Here is a 23,926-nt window from a genome sequence, read left to right as displayed (position 1 = left end):
AATCATACAGTGAGCCCAAAAAGTATTGGTACACTTAACATTTTCACCTTTCATCTCAGGCAAGTTGTTTTCTTTGTCGGCACCCCAAAAAAAAAAAAATGCAATTCTGTATAATGTGGTTTAAATTATCCAATTCACAAGTAAAAATTCATTTTCATAACATATTTTTGCAGTTATGTTCAATAAACTAAAAAATAGGCACACCTTCACGCCAAAAAAGTATATCCTAAAGGATTTCGAATTTCGGAGAACTCTTCTTGGACGATATTCTAAAAACTTCGACCGCGAACGAAGTTATTGATCAAAATCGCTGTTTACTGCCGATTGTTCCTTGGAAGGTATATGATATAGTCACCTGATCTTGGTCAAATTTAGCAGAATCATTAATAGTTATGATAAATTGAGAAATGTAAATTTTTATGACAATTGCGTAAAAAGTAACGAAGTTATTGATCAAAGTCACTGTTTTCGTCAGATTGTTTCTATAGGAGCTAAATGATATAGCCATTCGGCTTTGTTAAAATTTGGCACAGCCGTTTACGAGTTATAGTAAACTCACCAGTATTAAATTTCACTACATGGGAGCCATATGATATAGTGGTACGATCCGTCTTAATCAGAGATATACAACCTGTGCAGTATTTACTAGCCTGCATTAAAAATTTCAACTCTTACGGTGTAGGAGGAGTTTGCGCTGATACAAAGGGACGGACGGACAGACGGGCAGATGGATGGACATGGCTATTTTAACTCGTCTTACATCCTTCTATGATTTCATTTTTGTCCTTAGCTTTTGTCGTCATTCCAATAAGGCGATGAGGGACAGCCGCTTAAGAGATCCTTCCGATAAAAATTGTTTTTTTTTTTTTTTTGTTTTTGTTATTGGTAATAATTTATTTGGACTTGGATATCCATTTGAGCACGACAATTCTAAACACGAAAACACTTAAAAATTATTCCGCCTGGCGAATTAAATTAAATTTAAGTTAAATTAGTTAAACCGCCACCGCCGACAAAACAAAGCTACTACAAACTAAAGAATCACATAGTACAAAATGCCTAACAGGATCCCGGTGGATCCGTTCTCTCTCTCTCTCCAGCGGACCAACTTTACAGTTTTGTGGGCGATTGCACCTCCTTGATCATGGTGCGCATGGCCACGTGAGGAAGGTCGGGTTTGAAGACCACTTGGCCGTCGGGCTTGTAGTCGGAGAATTTCATGTTGAAGACCTCATGGAAGCCCAGTTTCTCCATTACTCGAGCAGAGAAGTGACTGGAGCAGAGGACATGGTAGACATTGATCTTATTCTCCTGCATATACTCGTAGGCACGCTGCGTTAGGCGCCCAGCTATTCCCAGACCACGGTAATTGGTGTCCACCGACAGGATTTTGCCGTCCAAAATTAAATTCTCGTTGGGATACAAGTCGAAGACGTTGAATTGCGTCTCCAAATGGTCAAACAATCTAAGTATCTTTTTGAATTTGGGATGTTCGCAAGAGTCGGCTGCCTTTTCGGGAACATCGCTGGGTGACTGGCGAGATAGACAAATGATTAGTCGGAAACTAAGTGGAGGTGGAGGTATTTCACTTACGGGTCTGCGCATTAGGCCGTTGAGGAAGACACCAATGATCTCGCCATTTTTATTGACAGCCTTATATGAACAATTATCCTTTATGGGTTTCAGAGAGAATTTCTCCAGTTCCTTGCACTCGCCCAGATCCAGAAATGTATTCAAAGGCTCGTCCTAGAAAAGAGAAAGCGAAGAACATGGATCAGAACCCTGAATGACATTGGTATTCATATGATTTGACTCTGACAATTGAATTATGTGTATGGAAATGTAATTTTCGTGATTTCGAGATTTCCATTTGAATGAATTTAGACACGCATTACATGGGGTCATCTAGTGTAGCACATGGAGACAAGACAACTTGATAGATTGCAAACGGAATTAGCTAATTTGCATAAGGCAAATTAAACGAGTCGAGTTAACTCAAGTTACCAGGTGGGCGCCAAATGGGGCGTGGCATTGGCATAATATGCATTGTTGAAAGTGTATTAAAGTTAACTGAAGTGGAACTTGCATCGAATGCAAATGGAAATGAATGAACCCAAGATCAAGCCGACCATACACAAAGATTGATTTCTAAAGTGCTAGCACCGACTTAGTATGTATCTCTGGCAAGTCGTGATGCCGCCTATCGATCGGATGTCCATGTCCATGACTCTCCAATCCACTCCGATCCAAGTTACCCAAGCTGTTGTAAACTCGTTTCTGTCTCCCACACCCGTTTGGAAGGGCAATGCACAAGATTAAATGGAAAAGCCATAAATCGAATATTTATGCACCTTTTGTTTTGGCGAATTTCTGGTTTCAATTAATTTAATTAACTTGAAATCGGAGTGAAAAAACTCTCAACACGTGCCCCATGCTAATTGAAATTCATTAGAAACATTATTTAAATTAGATTTCGGTTTTCGGATATCTCCAACCAATTGTCTAACGAATTGTAATAGCACCTGGCAGCAGGTGTTCAGCTGGGTTCGAGCCAGGCTAATGGGTGGTGGGCGGTGACTAAAGGGGTTTCCTCACCTTAAAGAAGAAAGTCTTGAGCATGGCTATTACGGCGTCGGCATCCTCTGGCGTAACCAACTCAATGGTATAAGGGCAATCCTTATCCGCGGTGGAAGCAGCTGCAGTTTGCTTGCTGGACACATTAAGCACGTCCCCCATTTTCTGTGTTAGACGGGCAATGGGATATAAATCGTTCAGCTGCAAAAGTAGACAAAACAAATCGTTAAAATCTACACTATGAAATCTACATACATACATATATATATATACGATAATTTATGACTATTAAATGAGAGGCATATTAATTTGTTATTGTGTTTTCTCTGGCCACATGTACGGCGGATACGACAAAACATGGATGGACAGATGGACGGATGGACGGACGAACGGCAGGCGAGACGACGTAAATATTTTGTATTTAATGCCAATTTCCATTTCACTTTTCAATAATTTCTCTCACATTCCACGTATCCACGTATACATAAATGAAACGGGTCCGACATTTCGGAACAAAAATCCAAATTGTAGTCAGACAATAAGTGAGATAAAACTGTTGGCCATAAAAACAGGTACTTTATTGCGGCCTAAAACAGTTACCTAACGGTCTTTTTATAGCCAAGTGGGTGTTCTCTGGATTGAACATAAAATCTTCCTTAGCAACTGTCTAAATCAACTGGTAAGAAGACTGTCATCCATGATATCAACCGTGAGTCCTGGTCCGTGAGGTTTTAATCGAGTCATTCTCCTGCCATGTGACTTCTAATAGTTCCTCACAAGGACACTACTTACTTTTGAAAAGATGGATACACTTCGAACAGACATTGTCTAAAACAGATTTCCTTTTTCGAAAATTTAAAAATATTTTCTGCACTTCAAACTGTATTCAGCCCGGCTACTTGACTGATACTGATCTATTCGAATCATCGACTTAGATATATGTATAATACCGCGTGGGATCAATAATCACTTACAGATATGGAAATGTATTTCTTATTGCACAAAATTTATTCACAAATAATAGCAGAATGACGCTTTCAATAGAAACAATAGACGGAGGCAATCGTTGACAAGTTCTAATCAATATTTAGGAATCGAATCTATCGAATTCCTAACGGAAGTTCCCTACAACAATATATTTAGGAGACAAGGTGAAACTCTATGTATGTAGACTCAGGTGAGCTCCAGTAATTGTCAGCAAGCATCTGTTTCCGTATAAAATTTCCATAACAATATTTGCCATTGTATTGGAAGTCTTTAATTTCCCAAAAACTTCATGGATAGTAGCAAAATCTTATTCGAAATGCACACCAATGTTCTAATACCCTTATGTTTTTCAAGTTTGTGTTATCCCATAATTAAAGAACTGATGTGAGTTCACCTGTTGATAAAATAGCGGCCAGGATGGACATGGTTAGTCCAAATGATTTCTAGTTGCATGTATTTAAGGTCTCAATTGAATAACTTTCGTGCTTGACCCTTTGAAAGTGTATAAATAAACAAATTCCGAATACTATAGTAGTTCAAGTCCAGCCCCCAAGGAAATGTTTACATTAATTATCGTCTACAATTGGGTAGACACACTCGAACATTTGTATTTATAGACTGAACTGAACTTAACTGAACTGAATGGGCACACCATTCCACCTGAGAGGGAACCCACACAAAGGCAGAGACACACACCCAAAGTAGATAAATATGTACCTACAAAAATGGTTTAATATTGACTACCCTACATTGGGAAGATATTTGGGCGAACCTATTCCATTGGCTGATCTAGTCCAGTGATGGAATCAAGGATCGTTCCTGAACCCCTTCTGTTTATACTTTGTGACCATGTGCCACACTTACCGCACATCTGGAGTCAAGGATCAGGCGCTGATGTGGCTGCTGATCGGGCATATTCTGCACTTCCATCTCGCTGGTTGATGTAGCTGCTTGTTTTATTTCGAGCTGGATTTGTTTATTTGCAAATTACGTATGCAAATAGAAGAGGACGGACCGATGGCCGGAAAGAAATGGTCAAGAGACCAAAGGGAACTATGTATGTGGATGTTGATTCTTTCTTTCTTTCTATCTTTTGTTTTTTGCTTTTTCTCCTTTTGGCGCGCGCGTTGATTTTTTTGCGTTTTGTTTATTTGCCAGTCGATTCTTATTTATTGTTTGATTTTTTTTTGCTGCTTTTTGCGCTGCTTGATAAACAAAAAATATATATTTATACACTGAAACACACGCACACACAGTGACAGAGAGAGAGAGAAGATTAACGTTGAATGAAAAAACAATTTACAGCTTTGACATTTGCATATGTTTTAATTATGCAACTGTCTTAATGGAAAAATTGAACGCGTTCGTTGTTGGAATGAAGGTGGTGCAAAGGGTCCTAGTTTGGAGGTCTCAGACACAATCTCTCTGCCTGCGAACTTTTGCCTTCCTTGTGCAAACAATGAATGCCAAACATTTGCCTCCGTTTGCACTTTATATATGGGGAACACGTATACGTAGTGTGTGCTGCGACTGACCCGAACGACGAGACACACAAAACAAAACACAGCGCAGCACAACACACAACACAACAGAGAACGAGAGCCCGGCCAGGCCAGGCCAGGCAAGGCTCTCCGATCTCTCATCGAATTCTCATCCGTACTGTTCTCTTCTCTCTTCTGATGTGCTGTGTGAAAGCAGGCAAGAGTCAGCGCCTGAGAGTGAGTGCGATTGTCGGAGAGCGCTGGCTCTGGTGAAGGTGTAGGAGCTGCTGAGGTCCGTTCGTGACCAGTTTTGGTGGCCACCAAGCTGGCTAGTCAGTCAGTCAGACCGACAAACTCATGTTTCCTATTCATAAAAGTTCCACAACCTACGCCAGGTCTTTCCTCCTTTCGTGTCGCCGACACGATGGACACTTCCGGAGCCAAACAAAACCCAGAACCCATTGGAAATTTTATTGTTTGCGGTTTTGGTACTCTTGGTGAGAACCAGTTTTCGAATTTTGCACCTGATGCCAACTCAAATATGCAATTTTTATAAAACTTTTTGGAAATTTCAGCGGTTACGATAGTATCTGAATCAGAATGTAGGTCTATTGGAAAGTTTCCGCTCTTAATTAGTTTCAAGGGAAGATATTACAGATCTAAATATTTAATTAATCGATTCAAAAACAACTTCAAGTCCGAAAATGATCATTTAAATATTAGTCGCAAAAACTTTCCAAGGTTTAAAGGAATACCCTGTAAAACCAGTTAGTTGACTCTGTGCGTTGAACGTGGAGTGGCTCTAACTGGGTCTGGAATACATTGTTCTTTCAACATGTGAATGATATTTCTGCAGTTGTCCAGCCCAGCTCTGTCGATGTACTCGTAAAAGCCATCAAATACTAGCCCATCCGTTGCTCTCGGCGGCTACTTGAGACTACCTAAGGAGGTGAGGGTGGGGAGGAGAAGGTGTCGAGGGAGGGGGGGCTCGCGGGTACCCAGCTGTGGTTACCGTTTATTATGGCCAAGCAAACACCCAGACAAAGCACACGCCGTTGGCTCAATTAAAATACGACAAAAGCCAAAAAGACTACCCCTCCAAGAGGAAGCAGCAGTAGCAGGGCGGAGTGGGCGGTGGTGTTGCCTCTCTTTCGGTCTAACGTGTATTTGCATTCTTCGCATTTGTGTTTACTTTGGCGCTCGCTGAGGGGCCAATTATCATTAATACATAAATATTATTGAGTTATTTTCATCTGTTCGGTTAACACTGAAGAATTTTTTAACAGATTCTCTAACTATTGGGTAAATAGCTTCCCAGCGACCCAGTCAACCGAGCGACACCGGCCAGGTTAAGAGCGGATAGAAAATTGAATTCGATGTGCGGAATTTATTACAATTAATTTGTTTATAAATTATTTGGAACGTTAAGTTGTGCGGCGCGTAAACAAATCATTTGGTGTGTGTGTGTGTGTGTGTGAGAGTGTGTGTCGTATTGTAAATTGTTGCAATTACTCAGCCAGTAAAAAAACAAATAACAAAACTAAAGAGGGAAACACACTTACAACTAAAAACTATACCATCATGAGATCAGCATGGACCAACAATTGGAATAAATGTTATCTGTTCCTACCCCCGTCGACAGTCGTACCCCCCATATCACGGGTTACAGGATATTGCTGGGTCGGCTAACGGCTTATTGGGCGAGTTTGCATACTTAGTCAGAGACCAATCTGGATGGGGGAAACACAGCTCAACACTTCTGTAAACTGTCCACTAATTTGCGGTTAACGATGCTGAACTCGTTTTCGATAAAGTGGGATTGGAAATGCGTATCATCCAGTCCAGTCACATGCTAAATATATGTATGTTGGGCCGCTAAATTTAGTTTGAGTTCACTCCTTCATTTCATATCGTGTTCCGGACAAGCCCCCAACGCCAACTGGACGATGTTTCACATTAATGGCTGTTTGTTCTCTTGAAAAGTACATACATATATTTCGTGGATTATAATTTTTGAACATTGACCGCTTTTTACTCACCTATAAAGTGGCCAATTACAGTAATTTGGCTCCATCAAAAAACTGTATAGACTCACACTCTAAATTTTAAATTACCATTTTATGACTGTGTAAATTAAATTCCACCTAAGGGATCATTAACTTAGGCATAGCCAAGAAACATTGACTTTGAAGAATCAACGGATAAATGATTCCATTTGGATAATAAGAAAATTGAAAAGACCTGCAGAGACGAAGACATCTGCGAAAAGGGACACCTTACCAAAAATGCCGCTCAGGACATATTATTTTAATAACAATGCCCCAACTGATCCTAGTGTTGAAATCAATGGCTATATGTTACGATATGCGGTGTATATGTGGATATGTATTCATTCTAACGATGACACGACATTAGACACTCCCAGTGCTAAATTAGATAGAAAGAGAGAAGTGGAGGATGTAGTTGGGATCTGTTCTTATCCAATAGGTTAACCGGATTTACCCTATGGAGGATGGTTTTAGGGATTTCATCAGTCCGTCCAGTACGTCTATTTTGATATGATTCAAGAGAACATCTTGGGGATGGCATCAAAAATTATTGGACTTTCCTATTTGATAATCGTCTAACAATGGTTCGATGATTCCGAACGTGAATTTATAATTGGTTTGAACTTTTCCCGTTAGGAGTTTTGTAAAATGAAGAAAAAGTCTATTGTAAATTCCTGTTCCTCCTATAAGTAACAGACCTTGTGCTAAAGTAGACCGACTAGGTAATAATTTATTGTTAATCAAGTGTCCCATTTGAAAGACAACTGTCTAGATGATCTTGCAAGAGTATGGAGACTTTGACTACTGGATTTGTGCTGACCTTGCTTTGGACCACAAAACTCCCTTCGAACGGTGAAAATTGTACAATATTCCCAAAAAGAAGTCCTGTAAAAGCAACTTCAGCTTTTTCAAAAACTTAGTGATAGATACAAATCCCGATGAGACCCATTAGGGATAGATAGGACCGTCAATTATGCGTAATCTATGTATTGTTGTTATTGTTAAAAGTATAGGATATAGTTGTAAACGTCAACCTAACCATATTTTACAAGCACTGGCAACTAAGGCCTATGGCTTAGACGAAGACTACATCCCTACACTAGCCTAGGACTTGAACCCGGATCCTCGTTGTTCAGTTGCCCAAATGACGGCCATTTAGAGAACTCATCTACCAAGGACTGCCGTTATCTATGTAAAAACTGATTATTCTTTGATATTTAGTCCTGATCCCTTAACGAGACCCAATCTGTTGTAGGTCTCGAAGCGATCAGCTGCAATTTTTAAAGATGACATATGAGCGTAATGGTCATAACTTTATTTAATACCCATAAACTATTCTGTATGAAACTCTCAAGTAATTTCAATAAGTATTCAAACCTTGCACTTTTAATGGGTTAGTTAGACGAGTGCGAACCTATTTTTTGTTGTTTCACCATTTGAATAGAGCAATAAATTGCATTGTCATGCCCTGTGTACTTTGGATTACATGGGTATATCAGGCGCCGCGAACGGAGTGTATGTATTCTCTCCTCCTTTGTCCAATTGTTTTTCCAACCGGAGCATTCTTTTACCCATTCATGGAGCTGGGATGCATAAGGGATTACAATGGCCGTGCTCCTCCGCTAGGGTATTTTGAGGTCTTCCCTTTGAGTCGATGATTCCCCACTCGCTCTGCACAAGCAAATTGCTTGCACATTTTCATTTTCATTTCCATATATAGCTTACAACTATTTACGTATGTCGGATGATGTATTTGCAACAGCGTCATGCACTTAATGAACTGTCGGAAACTCATTTCAACACACACAAAGCGAAAATTTGCTTCATTGGCAGCAATTTGGCTGCCAAATTTTGTCAGGGTGTTGAAAACGAGTTTCATATATTTTGTTTTTCTTTACTATGTACGAAACCGATTTCTGTGAGGCCTCGGTCTCGGTCTCGGTCTTGGTCTCGGTCTCGGTCTCGGTCTGGGGTTGTTTGATTTTGCCGGGAAGCCAACTAATTGACAGTTACAAATGTTTAGCGGCACCTCAACTCGCGCGTTTAATTATTCAGATTTGAATTGGAATCGAGAACCCATATGCACATTAATGATACTTCTACTTGTAGTTCGATTGCTGCATTGCGTTTCGTTTTAATGATCGATGGCAAGCAATTGTTTGCCTAGTGATAATTAAAAAGACATTAACGCCGTTTAAGATGGAGTCAAAGTGTCAGGCTTTCAGTGTTCAACTCGAGTATGTAAAGCGAAATGATTGAACGTTTGCTAAATGATCGAAACTAGCACTGATTGAGATGGAAGAACTGACACATGCAACTTACAGATTATGGGTTATAGATCAATCTACTAACATTATCAAATACTTAGGATTCTATGAAAGTAAAGGCAAGACCTAACGAAAGTGAAAGTCGAGAACAAGGCAGATTGAAATGGAGCAAACTTACTGGCCAATGGATTCCTTTATTAGGAACACCACCAGAATTGAATATGTATTTAAAAAGCTTGTTCGGCAGGGTAATAAAGTATCCCTGTTAAAAGTGATTCTGAATCAAAAATGACTCAGACTAATAAATTATTGGAATGAGTCCGTTTTAACCCTTTAAGCACATAGTTAGTGATTGCAAATTCTAAATTAAAACAAACAATTGAGTGATTACTATATTAAACTAGCTGTCTATCTTAACGGTTTGGCTTTTGAATCGTAGTCCTTTTCGCTATGAAGACAGTTTAAGGTCAAGTCAGGTTGAGATTTATCTCTGTCAATTAGCTATTCCATAGACAATTAGCTTAGAGTCAGGTGGTTCAGTTGTACCCAACTCTCTCTCCTCACTTCACCTTTAAAGTCAACAAAAATCTGTGATATTATTAATATTAATTGTTTAGTTAAGCATTAAAATTATACAGCTAGCATGCAAATCATGCTTGACAACCGGATTACTACAGGCCTTTGGCGAAATTGCAAATGGTATCGAATCGCGAGTGGCAAGTGGCGCGGAGTGAGGGGTGAGCAAGAGAGAGTGTGAGGGAGGGCAAGAAAAATTAACATATTTAATTTAAATTGGTTTGGGCTAGAACACCCGAGAATTAATAGACATATACATAAACCAAACAATGCAAGATTTATCGCTTTTCCACCAGACAATTACAGCTTATGAGTATTAGACTCGTAAATATTTTCTCGCAGTTGGAAACGGAACTCCACTTTATATTGTAATTGTGATTATATACAAATTTGCTGTCATATAAATATGTACTATATGTAATCAGATAAGTGAAATAAATCAGATACGTATGTATATATTTGCATTGGGGTAAACTTCGCTATTGCAATAAATCAATTCGAATCGTGTGCAATTTGCCCAGTTTGGACTTATTTATTTTGGTCTTTTCCGACAAGTGAGTGAGTGAGTGTGGCTGGCCAAAGCGGAATTGATTTGCTTCAGCCTTTGCCACTGGTCCACTGTTTGTCCACGATTGGCTGAGCTGAGCCGCAACTTGGTTGGGTCAACACAAAATGCCGAACGTGACTTGAAATTGAAAACCAATGTCGGATATGCACTGTGTGTGCCAGAGAGAGAGAGAGAGGGGAGAGAACTGGCAAGTGGGAGTCTGAGTGGGTGCAGCTAAAAGTTGGCGAAGTTGACGGGAAGGGAGTTTTGAGGGATCTAAGGCCGACTTTGCATTAATTGAATTAGTTGGCCGAGATCGACGACATTGCCCCGCTGTATAAAGTGTTCACTGCAAACCTTTGATTAAAGTTTTTGTCCAACGTAATTAACACCATTGCCGACGGCACGACTCACTAAGTGCACTTGGCAACAGCTTCGCATTACATATCCAACTCTCAAGAGGAATGCATGTACAGTGAAGGCTTCCATTAAAGGCCAATAGTTTATTTAGCCGTTAGAGTCTTGAATTGGCTTCGCAATTAACCTTATTTTACTTTGGAACAATCGGTGTAGCGGGGTGGGGCTTTTACTATATTTAGTAGTGGGTATTATCTACTAGTATTTAGTCATTCTATGGAGGCAGAACATGGGTAACTCCATTCAGTGACTTAACTTGTTAGTTTTGACTCATTCACTTGATAAATCACTATTCATTGACTCACTTGTTCAGTTTCATTGCTCCGCTTGGCTTTTTTTATCCCTTATCTGTTTCTATATATTCCCACGAAAGAAAAAAAGATAAATATACCAAGCTTAGCTCAGTCAGTAATATTACTCTATTCTAAATATTATCTTTGAGTTTAATAGGCTTAAAATTGCTCCTTAAGTTAAACTTATTACAATCACATCCTTACAATTTGGTCGGCAGATTGAGTTCTTACAAAATGTCCGCCATGCTGAATTGTGGTATAAATCTGTAGCATACTTTGTGGGATTCTTGTTTTATTATCACTCACTTTGGGGCTTAAAGAAGAACTAATTTGGCCCTTTTTAGGGACTTGCTAACCAAATCAGTGTGCCCATCTTCTAGATAGGAAAGTTGTCGAAGACTGCCTACTGGATCCGAAATTCGACTGTTGTAATATACACTTTTGAGTTCTACTCGAGCTTGTTCCGCTCTGACTACTGTGACAATTCACCTCATAACATCGTCACATTGGCATCATACAAGTTGTCTATGGCCATAATACATCGTTTTTAATGGTAATAAAAGACTTTAATTTTAAGTACACTTGTCTACAAAGTCGACAGACAAATTTTAATGCCTCTATGATTGCAATCAATAAAAAAAAATGAGGCCAAATAAAATTTATAGACCAAGAAATGTTTCGTAAGACATTAGGAATAAAAAACACAATGGCTTGTCACATTTTCAAAACAATGAGAAAAAAAGTTTGATACTTTAAATAAGGATTTCCTTTTTAATACCATTGCATTGTAACCCAGAAGAGACGATTCTGAAGCCATAAGTCGATATAACAAGGTGTCAAGTTTGAAAGTGTTTGGGATGAATTTTGCCTTTACCGTCCGCATTGGGAAGAATCCCATTTAGGGCTATACGAAAACTCCATCGAGCAGTTGGAGTATGTTTGTAAAATGTACTAATGAGATAGTTTTATCTGTGAAACATCATTTTCTCATACTTCATTAAGATCGGATGGATAGGACACAAGTTCTAGTCAATATAAATCAGCTCTATGTTGTTGTTCGACATCAGCAGAGCAGTTGACCACACACACACTCACATACAGACGCAAGGCGACGAGTACTTATTTAACATAATGAATCGACTACAAAGTCGAAAAATCATTATTCTTTCATTTAAATGACTTTTACTTGATGTCCTAGAGGAGGGTTATGTTATGAAGACAAAAATTACCCTGTTAAAGAGTGAATTAATATAAAATCTTGGGTAAAAGGATGATGTTGATTATTCAATCAACAAATTTACATGTTTGATGTTTCTGTATTGTTGTCAATCATTTAGTTTAGTTTAATATTAAACTATTTGTGTTTCCATGTACTAAATATATAGCATTTCAGTGGTTTTAATTTCACAAGAATTGCTCATGCATCAAATCATCAACTGCCATGTCATGTAAAAAGTGTACGGGGGCGACTGGGAACTGCCCTGAATTTGCGTTGCCAGAGCAGTGGTCCGCAAATTACCATCATTTTGCACTCTCACATCCCCTCGAACATTTTATTTGTCTCTCAACTGCTATCAACTTAAATTTTCATTTCCACATACGTTTCAAGGGAACTTCATTTAAAATCATCATCATCAGGGACTAACCCATTCGCAGGCTGCTGCTTTTGCTGTGCTATGTTACATACATGCAAAGCATTTGCATTTAGTGTTCGCCAAAGGATCCTTTTCATGGCATTCAATTAAAATGAAAAAAAGGCAATAGAACGATGAGAAAAGGAAGGGATGCTGTTGGAGTAACAACTAATCTGGCAGGCAACACATGGCCAGCATTCGGTACCAGCAGCGGTAGCTGCATAAGCTCCTTTACTGACAATGCGCATACGCCGTGTATGACACTCGCTGAACAAACAGCAGACAACTGGGCTAAAAACAAAAAAAAAAAAAAAAAAAAAAAAAAAAAAAAAACAAACAATGGTTGGCAGGAAGCCAACGGCAACAAGCTACCCTTCCACCATCTACCCTTCTGGCATTATTGTTGCCGCTTGGCTGCCTTCAATGGCTACAGCAACAAGCTGAAATCTCTGACAATGTTGGCGCCATTTTGCTGTTTGCTTTTCCTCTTGTAATAAAATGAAATCCGGCATGCAGCTTCCTTCATTCTACAGCCACACAATAAAGACTACGATGATGATGATGATGATGATGTTGCAGACGGCGTGCTAATGATAATGGGATTTGCCAGCAGTCATCCAGACAGCAGCCAAGAACCAGCAACCAGCAACCAGATTCAGTTCCCTTAGCTTGTTACCATTTTTGCATTTAAATACTTGAGAGAATTTCAATGACTCTCTGCCGATCCCACACCCAACTAAGGATTGCTTCGACTGCCTTTTGCTAGCATCCTTGTGCACAGAAGCGGACTCTCCGTGGAGTGAAGGGAAAGCTCACAAATTTCTCTGTTATTAAACAAACGTTGAAATTCAATATCATACATCTCAAATTTAAATTTTTAGGGATCAACTCACTGCGGGTGGAAAATAATTTATAATTTCAATATCTATCAACCTTTCAGTCTCGAACTCCGTCACTGCTTTTGATGATGATGGCAGTCACGTAGTCAGGACACTTTGTAAATACAGTCGCCCTCGGGGTTCTTCAGTGTTGTCGTCGTCGACAACGACTCTTGTTGACAGATTGATTTTGATGTGTTTTTATTGTCATTGTTATGATTCTATCTTGAGACGAGGAGCTGGAGCAGAAGCTGCCATAGCAGGACGAGCAGGAGTTGGAGCGGGAGTTGTTGTTCAGTTAAAGGACTTTTCAAGTGACAAACATTTTAGCTTAATTACTTGACTTTGATGGCTCAGCATCAGCTTCAGCAGCAATTAACCAAATGAACTGAAGATAGATGTATGGATTCCCATTCGTTTAGTTGTCTGTGTCTGCCCAATGCGATTAATCTAAATCCTTATTTTGTGCCTATTTTGGCTTACATTAAATTCAATTAACTTGGCATATGCAGGGATAAACTTTATTGAAGCATATAAAACGCAGCAAACTCTGAACCGACAACAACATGAACATAAAATCCAATCAAATCGATACAACCAAACAACTGTGGCAAAGAACCGGGAGAGGAGGGACGAATGGCTGTGGTTGGATGGGGGTAGCGATGTATATGTGTGGATGTGGATGTGAATAGGGGTATGGACACGTGTGCAGAGGGCAAAGCCTGAATGTCTCTCTGGCAAATATCTGGAATTTCTTCTTTATTCCGCTTCAATGGCAACCCAGCAGCAGCCGCGGCAACAAAAGTTTCTTTTCCTTTCTATACCCTGCAGTCAAATAGAGACTAAGACTATATGCTTGCTGGGCAATGCAGAAAGTATATATGACGGAAAACAGGTGTTTATTTGATTGAATGTCGTGTAGGGAGTATTTTAAAAGTCGACCCCAAAAACCTATACAAATTTTTCCTTTTGGCTTGCCATCGGCATTGCTTATACGCCATGTTGCCATCATTCCAAATCAATTGAAATAAATGTGTGTATGTATGTGTGGAGTTTCTGAGTAAGCACAGCTTTGATTGCGTGCAGGATACACTTTTTTCTTCTTATTTTATGTTATTTGTCTGTTTGTTATGTGGAATGCTATATAAATCTTTTCCTTTGTGTGTGTCCGTCAGTTTGTATTTAATTTGGTCAATTGTCACGACCCATAAGGCTTTCTGCTAATACTATGGGACTTGCTTCGTCTTGATTTAAGCAACTTTAATTATCGATAGTGTCTTGTCATTCAGGTTGGGTAAATCACCGATGACCGATCCACTTTTTCCTGGCAGTTTTGAAGTGCTACTCAAACAATTCCTAAACTTATTTTGCTTTTATTTGTTTATTGATAACTTGAGATAACTATCGTATCTAATCGTGAAACAAACAAGAAATTTATTAAGTTTTGCCATATTAGATTGTTCTATAAATTATTTTATTGGGATCGGTGGATTTCTGTTTAGTCGTTAACGGTTTCCTTTGACAATATTGACTTACGTAAGTGCTAGTTTAACTAATTAATTTGTTTTAACACATGTAACTGGATATTTTCATATTTTCCGCACTTCCGCCGTAGTGTCATCCGCAAATTACTTTCGAAAACGAATAATAAATTTGATTTTGTTAACTTTCAACTTTTAAGCCTCAAGATTAATGCATGACAAATGTTCAAGTAAATATTTCCAAACACAAATACTTTATTTTACTATTTGCTTTGGCGAACATCCAAAAAGCCGCGTCACATTTTGTTTCACTTTTAATTAAGACGCGAAAAGCACTACAAAAACTATCAATATACATATACATATATTAACCTATATAAGTATGAAAATATATATGGACGAATGGTATGTAATATACATATGGTTGTATGTGCGCGTGTGTTTTGTTTTTGAATACATTGAATGTTGTTATATTATTTGAAACATTTTTAGAGGCGGCCCCTCTCTAGGCGCAAATTAAATGTCAAGCAATAAATTTGTTTAAAAATAAAAACTAACTTACGCTGCTTTTCCGACTCGAATGGCCCTCCCTTTGTAACCTCCTGTGGTTTTAGTAGTCTTGTTTTGGTGGCGTGCCGTGTTTCCGTTTGATTTGTATTTGTCCGCCGATTTATGTTGTCCACAGACGATTGACCAGAGAGAAAGCGCCGGAGTGAGAGCCGGAGAAGAGATGACGACGTATTTACCACGAGGCAACGCGTTTGCAACTGAAACAGAACTGTTGTAAACAAACCAATTCAACCCCTCGCTTTCTATTTTTCAGTTCTATGACACTCAATCTCAATGCGTTCGCCGCTTTGGCTCTTCCTTTGGGAAATTCGTGTAACTCACTCAAAACGGACAACCCCGAAAACCCGCTGTGGAGCTCGGTGTGGGAGGAGCAGGGTGGCTTCGATTCGAGTAGGGACAGAGTGAAAGCGCGAGCGAGCTTTTCCGTTTCACAATCGCGCTCAATTTGGATTGGAGACGACCGATAGCAGCACAGTGTGTGATAAGATAACACCAATGCCACACCAAAACCGTTCCAGCTAATGTGTGGAATAATTATTTTCGAATGCGATAAGAAAACATTTTATTTTTGCCAGAACGAGGCGAGGCTGATGAGATCCACTCCACGGTTTGTTATCAACTCCAGGCCGACTTACTCACAAGCGGCTTCTGGTCGTGGGTTTGAGACTAAAAACTGCTGATGTATGCAGTCTCATTGATGTTTATTTATTGAATGGTATTACAGAACTTTCGTACCTTGTTTTCTTTTTGTTCAATTTATTTTTTTGTTTATGCAATTTTTATTACTGCCTTGGGTCAGCAAAATTGATTTACCAACTGCAAATTGAAACAAGATTTTGAAAATTGTCAAACAGAAAACTGTCTTAGTTGGAGGAAATCTACGTTTAGTAGAATAGTACTTGGTTATACGAATTGCTTAGTTTAAATGGCAAATATATAGAGGACTTAGGATTAAAACGTTGAATAAAGCTTTGAAGAAATAAAGGTAATTCACGTTTTCCGAATGAAAAAGAATGTATTTTAAAATTAACGGTTCGCTGCCGCTTGGTTTCAAAAAAGCGAAACACTTCTCTTATCTGTGTGATTATTGTTAGACAATCTAGATTGTAACGTAGCTAAGGTGGGCTGTATTTTATGGCATCTTTTGTAATATTTCATGGCCACTCCAGAACCTCTGTTTATCTATGTATATATCTTACTAATAAAATCAGGAGGAACAAAAATTGACTAGACAGACTTTGAAAAAGTACTATTTGAATATATTAAAAATTTCTATTTCGATGTTCGAACATTGAATTAAACAAAATCAGTTTATAGAATTACAATAATGAACATATTTCAATTATGACATATATGGTTAAAAATAGGTAAAGTTGGAGTTAATTGAGGTAATTTTGACGCACTTACAATTTAATTTTGGTAATGAAGGCGACGACATGGTCAGAAGTTCGGTCGAAGAGGATATCCGAAGTCCTACGGTCATGTTTCAAAGCTCTAAAACTTTCGGATAAATCTGAGTCTCTAAAATTCGACGAGAATCTTTAAAATTCCAAGAAATGCATTCTCAATGTAGAAGAAGACTATTTCACAAGGATGACTTTTATGTCACATGTGAAAAATCTGCCTATTCATTAAATATTGAGAACTTTTGGGTCCCCCCAAGTAAGAAGTAGGAGCTGATCTACGCCGCAAGCAAGTGCTCCAACCGTGAGGATTAAGTAAGTTTGTGATCTGTCATTATAAAAAATCAGATTTATAATATTCATTTATTTAGCTCATTGTTTATAGTTCATTTTAATTCTCAACCGTGATCAAGTACCGGACCATCCCTATATTAACATTGCAACGGCATCCAGTTAGTGATGAAATAGACAGCCCTTTTGGATTTGGAAAAGGCTGATATTGATGATTTATATGTATGTATGTATGTACGTTGATGCACGACTCCACGAATCTCATAAATACCTGACACCATTTCGGGCCAAACATTTCAGGTCCAGTCGGTGGAAATAGTTGATACTATGCAGTCAGAAAGCCTTAAGGCGAAGTGCAACTTAAGGGACTTTGTCGATGCATGCGAACAAATTCTAGTAATATTTGTGTTTGTCATAATTGGTCGTAAGAAACAGATATTAACAAAGTGGAATATTTTTTCTCTCAGTGTATTTTTGTGTTGTTCAAGTTCGAGAGCACTGCTTTCGAACCGTTCGATAGCGCCTCTTTCAAACGCTATTCAAGCCTGTAATTTGTACTTAGTTAATTGCTTTATAAAGGATGTTTTCATCCAGACCTGTATGTACTACTTACTACCACCGGGCCCTGATATCTTCTCGACGGCCCTGTGTATGTACATACATACAAAATGTTTCATGAGATGAACCATAATGCGTGTAGTAAGTTCACACGAAGTTGATTAAACATATGGTAAAATGGCCACGAAACGAATATTTGGAAATTGTGTGGTTTTCTTTGAGCATTTTCACATCTAATCTGTTCTTAAGCACTTTATATACATAAATATGTATTTAGTATCCAGTTTTTATGAAAACAAAAGAAAACGAGACCGAGTTTAATAATTTAATATCAGCAGCAAAAAAAAAAAAAAAAAACTCTTTGCAATTAAAAGGTTAGTCAGCTTTTAAAACTCGATTTCTTAAAAAAAAAAACACAGTGTGACAAAACACTCGCTCAAAACCTCAAGCATTTTTAAAGGATGGTCACAAAAAGGAAAACTTGGTGGTCGAAATTCATGAATATCCTATATATGAACTACGCTTACTCTACATTATAGAGGTACATCGGCTATCCTGATTTTGCAATATTTTCCAAATGTCAAATACATAAATAAATAAAAATGCGCTGAGCCACAAAGGAATTAATTATATTTTTTTATACTTTGAGCCTTATGTACATATATATATTTTTTTAACTGTATTCCCTATTTTCCAAGTGCTACGTTGTACCAGTTGTTACTTTTGTAGCGGCAAAATTTTTAAAAGGTTAATTGTATACTTCGATTAATAGGAAATTAGTCGGAAATTATCGGTTTTTAAACAAGTTTATTAGAAAACTGCGGGCTTATTTATTTCAAAATATACTACGCGACACAAGACAGAAGAATTATTAACAGGATGCTACAGCAAGTTTATCTTCTGGTGGTCAGATGTGACATGAGACACTATGGACCACTCCCCAAACTGTTTTACGGACAAAGCTAAACGGAAACAGGCATCAGACTTCCCATTAGTGAAATGGCTTAATAAGTGGATTTTGTTAGAGACTTGTGTCGGGATAGTTCTAAAAAATTTACTTTAAGGTGTCCAGATGGGACGGCTTCATTGTCTACAAAAACAATATGGGGGATCCTAAAATGTTTTTACACTGAAGAAAATCTTCGGACCCTGGGTAAGAATTGGTGGCTTATTTATTTTTAATCCTAGCCAAATCAACAACAAATGAGTTTCGGATGACATTTGCGCAATCCGCTGCCCTTATTATTCATACAGTCTATTAATCAAAAACATATTTTGAAAAATTTTTAGTATAAGCATAAATTATGTCAAACCACCGGACCCAATGCTACCTTCTATGCGATATAATATATATATATATATATTATTAATAAGATCCAACACTTTTATTTATGTTTACAGCTATAACTTGTAAACAAAAAACACGTAAGCTAAAAAATCAGCAACTCTCATTTATTGAACAAATGTGCAATTTTGTTGTGCAGTGTATTTTGTAAAAAATTCCTGATGACCAGTGTAGTTGTAATCGAAACTACAGAAAAGCAACCCTGGGGGTGGCTATGCGAGAATGGAATTAAAAGTTAAAATAAAAAACGAGTGAATTAAGTGGATGTTTTGACATTTGTTTTGACTTTTTGGTTGTTTCAAAGGTTCCAAAGACTGGCTAGCACAGTTTCCTTTTCACATTTTCTTGGAGTAAGGTAGTCCCCAATTAGTCGCCTAGACAGGAAAAAAATGAATGCAAGGTGAGTATAAATCAGCATATGTAATTGTTGTTGATTCTATTCTGCCTTTAATTATTTTCCAGCGTCATTGATCCTCCGGACTTTCAGGCAGCCACTGCTGCCGCCGCCGCCGCTGCCCGTGCCCTGGCTGATTTGGATTTGGCAGAGCAGGAGCATGAGCAGTGGAGCATGAGCGAATGTGGATTTATGGATCCTGAAGTGCAACGCACAATAAGGAGTGCCAGTGGAGCTGAAGATATCACACAATACCCGCTACACGGTTGGGTCGATGTGACTGCTGAGTTCCATGAAGCTTGTGCCGAGCTGCTGCCGGGTGAATTGGCCCAAGATATGTTATTTGGTCTGTTCGAAGCTATGTCGGCAATTGAGATAATGGATCCCAAAATGGATGTGGGCATGGGATTCGACAAACAAGACTTGCCACCGCCCTCCTTTGAAGCTGCCGTTGCGGTTTGTTCTTACCAGTCGCGAGATCTTGACATCTTGTTTAATGTCTGTTAATTCTCTTTCTAGATGGGCGTTATCAAGTTGGATGAATTGACGACCACAGAACTAATTGGCATCTTTGATGCCTTATTCGCATGTTTTGTCTCATGGCTAGAGGGTAATTCTATGGATCAAGTGCTTTTCACGTGTCTTTATTTGCATGCTCCTGCACAGATACAGGATCGACCATTGCGGGCATTCTGTACGGCTGTGCGCAATCTGATTGCCGTCGTTAAGAACATTATTGTCATGGCGGGAGTCAATGAAGAAGAGGATTTTCAATTGTATGGTAATTCCGCTTTATTGTCTGCGGAAAAGGCGCAACCGGCCTCCATTGCCGCAATGCTGAAGGAAGTGGAGGATAGTCTAGTCCGGAAATGCAAGCAGTTATCATCGCCGGACGATAGCATGTCGGTAGTGCATCGGTTGCGGTTTATGCGCCATCTCTTCCAGGCCATTTACCAAGTGGAGCTTATGGCTGGGGCTGACAGTGCCGAGGAAGCTATTAACGACATTTATAAAAATCTTAATGTGGCCTCGGAACTCATGCCTTTGATCCGGCGGACCATAGATCGGGGCACTCAGCCTGTAGACGGTTGTAAGTTGTAACTATGAGATTTATATGGAAATGTATTAAATGACTTTCTTGCAGCTGAGGCACCCAATCCAATGGGTTTCTCGCCACGTATTCATGATCGCAGTCAGCCACCGACGTTTCCGCGCAGCATTAAAATTAAAGACAGACCAAGTAGCTATCAGTTTCTGGAAGAGATGATCTCACGCTTTAAGTATGCCTGCAAAATCATACGCCACAAGGATTATTATTCGGCTCTGGTAGGCAGTCATTGATAATTTCTTCCCAAAACTATGTATCACCTATTCCGCTTCTGGTTGTCTTGGCAGAACTTTTTCATCGAGTACAGTCGCAAGTCGGGTCAGTGTATCCTGTCTCGCAGCGTGCTGCAAAGTCTTTTTAGCTCCAGCATTCGTCTGGTCCATGGCAAGCAGCCGATGAAGCAATTTCTTCGCCACTCTGTACAAATCTTCAACTCACCGCCTGTGCTGAATGCCAAGCACCCAGTGGCCTCGGATCCAAAGGTGCAGCAACATTTGGAGACTTTCTTTCGGTACTGCATTAACATGAACACGTTTAATCAATTCATACGAATTTGCGGGTTCAATAGGGCAAGACAACGGGACAAATTAGCCCGACTAATAGAAAACTTTGACACAATACAAGTGGACGCCGCCCGACTGGATTCGCTAATGAATCAATTGGCCAATGAACGGGCACTGGAAGGCAATGAACTGCACGCCACTGCCCTTAAGCACAGCACTCACTTCTCCACATGGGTTCTGTACAATTGCTTCCGTGCCATGCTGATCTTTCTGATGTCTGGCTTTGAACTGGAACTTTATGCTGTCCACGAGTTCCTCTACATTTATTGGTATCCCTATGAGTTTTTAGTGGGCTTTCTCGTGTCGGCTCTGACACGCACTGAGAATATTTTGCTGGCTCAGGAGGAGTATGCCGAGCACCAAAGCAAGATTCAAGCAAACGGCAGCAGTAGTGGTGGCGGTGGTAACAACTCGGGAAAGAATCGAAACAAGGCCGCCAAGTCAAGAAAGAATAAAAAGCAACAAAGACCATATCGATGCGAGATTGTCTATTACCATGCCCTTCTCAGTCTCTGTGGAGGCATGTACAAGGCCATGGCCGCTTTGACCAAAGATGGACGTGTGCGTCTGCCCATGTCCAAGTTCGACAATGAAGAGATCCGATATAATCGCCGCTTCCAACCCTTTGTAACGTTGACCAGCCCGCCGCCGGTTTCTTATGCCGAATTCAAGAACATTAGAGATCATATGATGCGACCTAGTGTGGAGGAGCTGTATAGCCTGGCCGCCAAGCATTTTGATCAGGCGCGCAATGTTCTGGAGAGCATTCAGAATCCGGAACAGGAAGTAAGTTAACACAATTCAGAAATTAGAATATAAATAAAATCTTTATATTCTTTAGATTTTGGACTTGCTGCAAATCGCTCGAACAAACTTTGTGGTAATGAACGTGCTGGCTCGCGGTCACCAGAAGGGTCTCAAACGACAGCCTGACTTTGATTTCTCGAAACATAACTATTTTCCCATTATCAAGCTAAAGTAGCTATCACCTACATTATACTCCACCAAATCCCATTGCGTTTCTTAATTGTTAAAATAAAATTTCTGTGTATTCACTTGTGTGTTAGATTCTATTCTTGCGTTTCCAAAATGTCTTGTTTAATGACATACTCCTTTACATATCCCTGAATCGGACAACTCTTGCTGCAAGTATATACAGCCAATATGCCCCAATCCAGTTGCTCATCTTTAAGGAGGGTTAACATTTGAGGCATTATCTGGAATTCGAATTGTCGTTCGCCTCCACAATTAGGACACTGCTCAATTTCTAGTTGACTTTCCACAGTCTCGGCCACATTAGTTATCCAGAGGGGATTGCCTCCTCGTTGATAACGTATTATCTGTTCGGGTTCTAGGGAAATTTGCTTTTTGAAATGGCGAAAAATTTTATCATCTACAGTCATCGCCGTTTGACCAAAATATTTGTCCATCTCCGCCTCTGAGACATTGCTCAGATCTCCCGTTTTTCCCTGGGCTTCGAGTTGCTTGAATTCAGCCAACCGTTCCTTTTCATCCTTACCGGGTTCAGCATTACTTTCCTCAGGATTGGCTTCCATTACAATCTCAAATTCTGGAAATTCTATTTCTGCTAGAGGTTTATAGGCCTCGGTGGTAATAGTTGAACCACAAGTTGCCTTGTGCTGAGCCCAGTGCGCTCGTTGATGTCCAGAAGAGCAGTAGTGGACGGCTTTGCAGCGGCTACAGGCATGAGGTGCATGGCACCCGCAAGCAGCGCAGAGCTTCTTTGGGCTTGGGATGGGAGGCTGAAAATAACCAATTATGTTTAACACTACAAAACCCACTTTTATATTCGTTAATATCTATACCAAGGCTTCACCGTCTTCTAGTGGCTCCTCCTCGGAGTAATAAGCATTCTTTAGCGACAACTGCGATCGTAACACTGTAATGGCGCTGAAGGTGAATATACATAAATGTACATCATAAATTACTAGTATACATACATAGGTTTTCTCTTGACTTAAGACTTACTCCGCTTGGTTAGCCTCCTGACAGCTTTTGTTTCGACAAACAAACATATAAATAGAACGATGGAAGTTATGGTCATCGTTGTAAGATGCGTATAGTTGGCAAAGAAAACTTTTTTGATCCTGGCACTTGTTGCACTGTAGTTCTTGTGTACTGGGAAGTTCCTTCAATTCCAGCCATGCTGGTTGTCCACCTAACTTACTTGGAAAATAGCGATTGCTCAGCCACGCCGCATCACGTTCCTCGGCAAATCCAAGCTCAACATCGTCCATTATTTTGTTGATTTTTAGAATAAGCTATAGCGCGTGGTGAACAGCTGTTTCAAATAAGTGCTGTAAACTTTACAAATTGCTGCAGTAGTGCTGTAAAACTGAAATACAGTACTAGAAAACAAATCAAAAAAATTTTTGTTAGAAAATGAATGAAACATTTGGGATTTATAAATTTTATGCTTAAGTGTTAAGTTGTTTTTAATTTGTGTAAATTAATATCTAAATAGTATAAATATAAATTAGTTAAATTGAA

At 39.3% G+C, this 23,926-nt stretch overlaps 3 protein-coding genes across 6 annotated transcripts; 1 reads left to right on the top strand and 2 right to left on the bottom strand.

Moving 5' to 3' along the window:
* Positions 1–850: 850 nt before the first annotated feature.
* On the bottom strand, positions 851–15,965 carry speck. Of its 3 annotated transcripts, none has more exons than XM_068288128.1 (4): positions 4,426–5,039; positions 2,596–2,775; positions 1,594–1,746; positions 851–1,533 (listed from the first exon to the last, which is right to left on the bottom strand). In XM_068288128.1, the coding sequence occupies exons 1-4, from the start codon at positions 4,489–4,491 to the stop codon at positions 1,111–1,113; spliced, it is 822 nt and encodes a 273-aa protein (XP_068144229.1). In that variant the 5' UTR covers positions 4,492–5,039; the 3' UTR covers positions 851–1,110. The 3 variants fall into 3 exon arrangements, with proteins under 3 accessions (XP_068144229.1, XP_068144230.1, XP_068144231.1); XM_068288129.1 differs by lacking the exon at positions 4,426–5,039 and adding an exon at positions 3,367–3,414; XM_068288130.1 differs by lacking the exon at positions 4,426–5,039 and adding an exon at positions 15,746–15,965 and having other exon boundaries at positions 853–1,533.
* Positions 15,966–19,538: 3,573 nt separating this feature from the next.
* Positions 19,539–22,470, top strand: Naa35 (N-alpha-acetyltransferase 35). Of its 2 annotated transcripts, none has more exons than XM_068288170.1 (6): positions 19,539–19,750; positions 19,813–20,200; positions 20,264–20,831; positions 20,889–21,070; positions 21,140–22,201; positions 22,257–22,470. In XM_068288170.1, exons 1-6 carry the CDS (start codon positions 19,740–19,742, stop codon positions 22,395–22,397), a joined length of 2,352 nt encoding a protein of 783 aa, XP_068144271.1. In that variant the 5' UTR covers positions 19,539–19,739; the 3' UTR covers positions 22,398–22,470. The 2 variants fall into 2 exon arrangements, with proteins under 2 accessions (XP_068144271.1, XP_068144269.1); XM_068288168.1 differs by having other exon boundaries at positions 19,540–19,750; positions 20,264–20,834.
* On the bottom strand, positions 22,467–23,740 carry Zfrp8 (Zinc finger protein RP-8). The gene is made up of 3 exons (XM_068288173.1): positions 23,405–23,740; positions 23,242–23,326; positions 22,467–23,178 (listed from the first exon to the last, which is right to left on the bottom strand). The coding sequence occupies exons 1-3, from the start codon at positions 23,671–23,673 to the stop codon at positions 22,486–22,488; spliced, it is 1,047 nt and encodes a 348-aa protein (XP_068144274.1). The 5' UTR covers positions 23,674–23,740; the 3' UTR covers positions 22,467–22,485.
* Positions 23,741–23,926: the final 186 nt, after the last annotated feature.

Source organism: Drosophila tropicalis, unplaced genomic scaffold (assembly GCF_018151085.1).
Source record: "Drosophila tropicalis isolate 14030-0801.00 unplaced genomic scaffold, ASM1815108v1 contig_573, whole genome shotgun sequence".
NCBI lineage: Eukaryota > Metazoa > Arthropoda > Insecta > Diptera > Drosophilidae > Drosophila > Drosophila tropicalis.
The sequence above is the reverse complement of the archived record's forward strand: the minus strand, read 5'-3'. Positions and strand labels throughout refer to the sequence as shown.

Excerpts from the sequence above, each read along its gene's own strand:
- speck (XM_068288128.1), bottom strand. The coding sequence starts at position 4,491 with ATGGAAGTGCAGAATATGCCCGATCAGCAGCCACATCAGCGCCTGATC. Across the intron at positions 2,776-4,425 it reads TCCTTGACTCCAGATGTGCG|CTGAACGATTTATATCCCAT; the intron begins GTAAGTGTGGCA and ends CTACTTTTGCAG. Across the intron at positions 1,534-1,593 it reads ACGGCCTAATGCGCAGACCC|TCACCCAGCGATGTTCCCGA; the intron begins GTAAGTGAAATA and ends CTATCTCGCCAG.
- Naa35 (XM_068288168.1), top strand. Across the intron at positions 20,201-20,263 it reads CCTTTGAAGCTGCCGTTGCG|ATGGGCGTTATCAAGTTGGA; the intron begins GTTTGTTCTTAC and ends TTCTCTTTCTAG. Across the intron at positions 21,071-21,139 it reads AGGATTATTATTCGGCTCTG|AACTTTTTCATCGAGTACAG; the intron begins GTAGGCAGTCAT and ends TTGTCTTGGCAG.
- Zfrp8 (XM_068288173.1), bottom strand. The coding sequence starts at position 23,673 with ATGGACGATGTTGAGCTTGGATTTGCCGAGGAACGTGATGCGGCGTGG. Across the intron at positions 23,327-23,404 it reads CAGGAGGCTAACCAAGCGGA|CGCCATTACAGTGTTACGAT; the intron begins GTAAGTCTTAAG and ends ATTCACCTTCAG. Across the intron at positions 23,179-23,241 it reads TAGAAGACGGTGAAGCCTTG|CCTCCCATCCCAAGCCCAAA; the intron begins GTATAGATATTA and ends GGTTATTTTCAG.